Source organism: Cynara cardunculus, unplaced genomic scaffold (assembly GCF_001531365.2).
Source record: "Cynara cardunculus var. scolymus isolate 2C unplaced genomic scaffold, CcrdV1 Un_Scaffold_1677, whole genome shotgun sequence".
Taxonomy (NCBI): domain Eukaryota; kingdom Viridiplantae; phylum Streptophyta; class Magnoliopsida; order Asterales; family Asteraceae; genus Cynara; species Cynara cardunculus.
In genome coordinates, this window is record NW_020200834.1 from 50225 (window position 1) to 54005 (window position 3781).

General features: G+C 36.4%; 1 protein-coding gene across 1 annotated transcript; it reads right to left on the bottom strand.

Moving 5' to 3' along the window:
• Positions 1-943: 943 nt before the first annotated feature.
• LOC112502625 (putative receptor protein kinase ZmPK1) lies at positions 944-3435 on the bottom strand. Its single transcript, XM_025106579.1, has one exon. It carries the CDS (start codon positions 3433-3435, stop codon positions 1048-1050), a length of 2388 nt encoding a protein of 795 aa, XP_024962347.1. The 3' UTR covers positions 944-1047.
• Positions 3436-3781: the final 346 nt, after the last annotated feature.

Sequence of the window (3781 nt, forward strand, 5' to 3'; positions counted from 1 at the left end):
GTAAATTACTCCCCAATCTTTAAAGAATGCTCTACAAATTATGTAGGTAACTAAAATTATGCTTGTCCCTATTAATTATTGTATGGTATTGATTCACATTCTTCTTCTTCTTTCTTTATTGTGGAACACATTTATTTCCCCGAAAGGGTCACTAATAAAATACCGTATTTAAAAGCCCATTTACTCCGAAATTTAGACAAAAATTAATGGAATTGTAATGCAGAGATCTTGGGTAGAAATAGGTGATATTTTAGTAGGTAAATTAGTGGATAGTCAAATATTTTTAACAAGTTATTACCAAGCCAAAGATTGATTTTTGGTTTTGAAAGAACAAGTATATAAAGTTCTAACTTATTGTTTCAACTATTATATGTTATACGTTGGATATATTCCGATATGATCAAAAAGGAAGTTATTGTGGGAAACGTAAAAAAAAATCATTATTCTTGGATCAATCTTAACTAAATGTGAACACAAATGAGGTGTACTGAGATGCACGATATCAATTCTCTTCTAAAGCGCAATTCATGGGTAGGCATGAGATTAAAAGTGATCAAATATTCAGATCTTTTCTTGCGTTTTTCAAATTTACTCCTTTTATCACATGATCCTTTGTCTATGTAGTATAAAACTATACCAAATATTTAAATACCTACCATTCTTGTCTGGATATATAGGGTAGAAAGGGTTTCTTGATGGTCTTCAGACAAACCACATATGCATTAAGTTCTTATCTTTCAAATTTCTCTATAACAAAAACATCCTAAAGTTTCGATAACGATAAAAATATTAGTACTTGTCACATAAATATTGATCAATAAAAATAATTCACCAAGTTATAGTGACCATAAGGACAATAACACTTGATCAAACACCATATATATGATCGATCAAGTAAGGGTATTACTATTACATATGATGAGAAGGAATAGGGGGGCAGGCTGGTGCCCATGCCCCTCCCCTCACAACCAAGAACATCACACAATACAATATATATGGTATGAATGAATTTCTTTATTGGGCCAAATGCTAGTAGACATTAATTAGTCATATATTCATCTCAGGGTGAAGAAGCATCTTCACGACCTCGCTCATGGTTGGTCTGGCGTCTTTATCTTCCTCAACACATTTGAGAGCCACGTTTAGAAGAATTTGTATCTGGCCTTGGTCATATTCATCTCTCATAACAGGATCCAATATCTCAACGATTTGTGTTTCTGTCAAACTCCCAGCAGCCTCGTGGACCTTCTCTCTAACCCAACTTASAAGAGTTTTTTGGTCCATCCTTTCATTATCATCACTTGTTTGATCACATGTCGGACTCCGACCTGTTACCATCTCTAGCACCACCATCCCGTAGCTATAAACATCCACTTTTGAGGTAATTGGAAGATTGAACACCCATTCTGGAGCCATATACCCTCTAGTCCCTCGTATCTTGGAAAATATGGAATTTTTTGTTGCACCTCGGTTGAATAACTTGGACAAGCCAAAATCTGCCACTTTTGGATTGTAATCAGTATCCAACAATATGTTAWGTGGTTTAACATCACAGTGCAAAACCCACTCCAAGCATTCTTCATGTAGATAAGCTAACCCTTTGGCCACACCTGTTGCAATYTCAAACCTCTTCCGCCAATCAAGCTGATTTGCACTTAAGTTCTTAGCTAATGAGCCATTCTCCATGTACTCATAAACCAATATTCTATGCTTTCCCTCAGCACAATAACCATATGTTTCTATCAAGTTCATATGATTTATCTTCCCAATTATGCTCATCTCTGATAGGAATTCAGCTTCTCCCTGGCTAGCCTCATGGAGTTGCTTGATTGCTACCATTCGTGAGTCAGCAAGTACGCCTTTGTACACGATACCACCACCACCTCTCCCAATTTCTGCTCTGAATTTCTGAGATACCTTCATTATTTCATCATATGTGAACCTTCTGAATCCAGTAGCAACTGCAAGGTAGGCTTGCGTTGTTCTACTTCTGCCTGAAGGTTTCCGAGTGATATAAAAGAAGAATATAAAGCACGTAAATTCTATTCCACCAAGGATAACACTGAACCATAACATAAACTTGAGGGACCCATTTGCGTGTTTTATCTCGTATGTTCGTTCTAGTTTGATTGTTGAATTCGAGCAATTGAAGCTAGACCTGTTAGCGACATTTTGATCATAGGATAACACATAACTTCTAGGTAGCTTAAGGTAAGTGACGAAATGAGTACCCAAGTAATAGCCATTGAACAACAAAGTCTTGACATAGCAGATGAAAGTACCCATCCCTTTATCAAAAGTGAATTGGAAGGCTTTACAGTTGGAGTCATTCAAGCATGCCTGCTTGCATTTTTCGAGAGTTGAATCTCGGATATAGATAGAATCAAACCCATAAAATTCCACATGAGGGAGTTTGACGAATCCATATGTTTCCTGATGTCCAGTATGACGGAATACAGGTTCACACCCGAAAGACATATCTGTGTGGTTCTTGGCCTTGTACCCGTGCATGCAAATGCATCTCCTTCCCGATTCAAAACTGTAAGTACAAAGGCTGTTTTGGCCACAAATCCCATGAATTTGGCATGGTGTTGAAATTGCTTGCCATGAAACAGTCCAACTTCTTTTATTCAGTGTATAAACTCTAACATTGCCATCAATATCAAGTGTCAGTCTTCTATGAAGCTTCTGGCCAACGTCTGTGGTAACAAACATAAAATCATCTGTGGACTTGAAACGACCTGTGGTATCAAGTAAAGCAAATCGACTGTTGTTGTAAGTAGTCCTCCCTGCTTCCCATGTTCGTAACCAAGGGCTAGGCCAATAAACACTGGTTATTTCGTCGCTATTATAAAGAAGACGGATTACGTTATCGTTGTCAAAATAGAGCTTGTAGAATCCAGAAGACAAATTTGATGAACTTCTGGAAGATATAAGAACGGTATCTTTGGTGAAAGGCTGATTGGGGAGAATGGTATCAGTCGGAAAACTGAAGCTTTGCCAAAGATATGGTTGCTCATCTGACTGGTTAAGAACAAGATTACCGGAGTCAATGAGTTGCAATTGCAAAGCCGAAGTAGATTTAGTGTCGGTCGTCCAAATTCTTCGGCCAGCATCTGTTAGCACAAGATTTCCAGTTGTATGCAAGGAAAACTTGGAACGTTTTCCGTTGACAGGTTCGTCTCTGTTGGCCATCCAAACCAATGTGTGATTGCCATCGGACATGGGCTCAGAAAACCATACTGCAAAGTAATAAGCATTTATGCCAATTTGGTGAAATCCGGCAGTAAAAAGCTTGTTTGGTGAAACCAAAASATCGTTGCTTTCAACAGAAAGTGAGGAGCCTTGGGTTAGAACATGATTTGGTGAAGTAGCATAAGATGGTGAAGATGAGAGGATGATTAGAGGTAAGAGAAAGAGGGATAGCGAATGCATGATGTTGAACATTAATGAATCAACTCCGAGTTTGTGTGTGAATATATACATCACTCACCAAATTACTTTAATGAAGAAGTGATATTCTTTACTTGTTTTAAATAAAAAATTATCAATAAAGTTGACTTTTTGAAAAAGTAGCGATTTTATTAAATACAATTACTGCAACCACTACACCAAACCCAACTGTTTTTCTTTGGATATATTTCAAATTGGAGCATTTTAAACAAATTCATTTTAAAATAGAAAACTGTAAATTAAATTAAATTATATTATATTAAAATATTATCGATTATTATAATTTTTATCCTAATATGTTTTTTCTTAAAATCAATTAGATAAAATA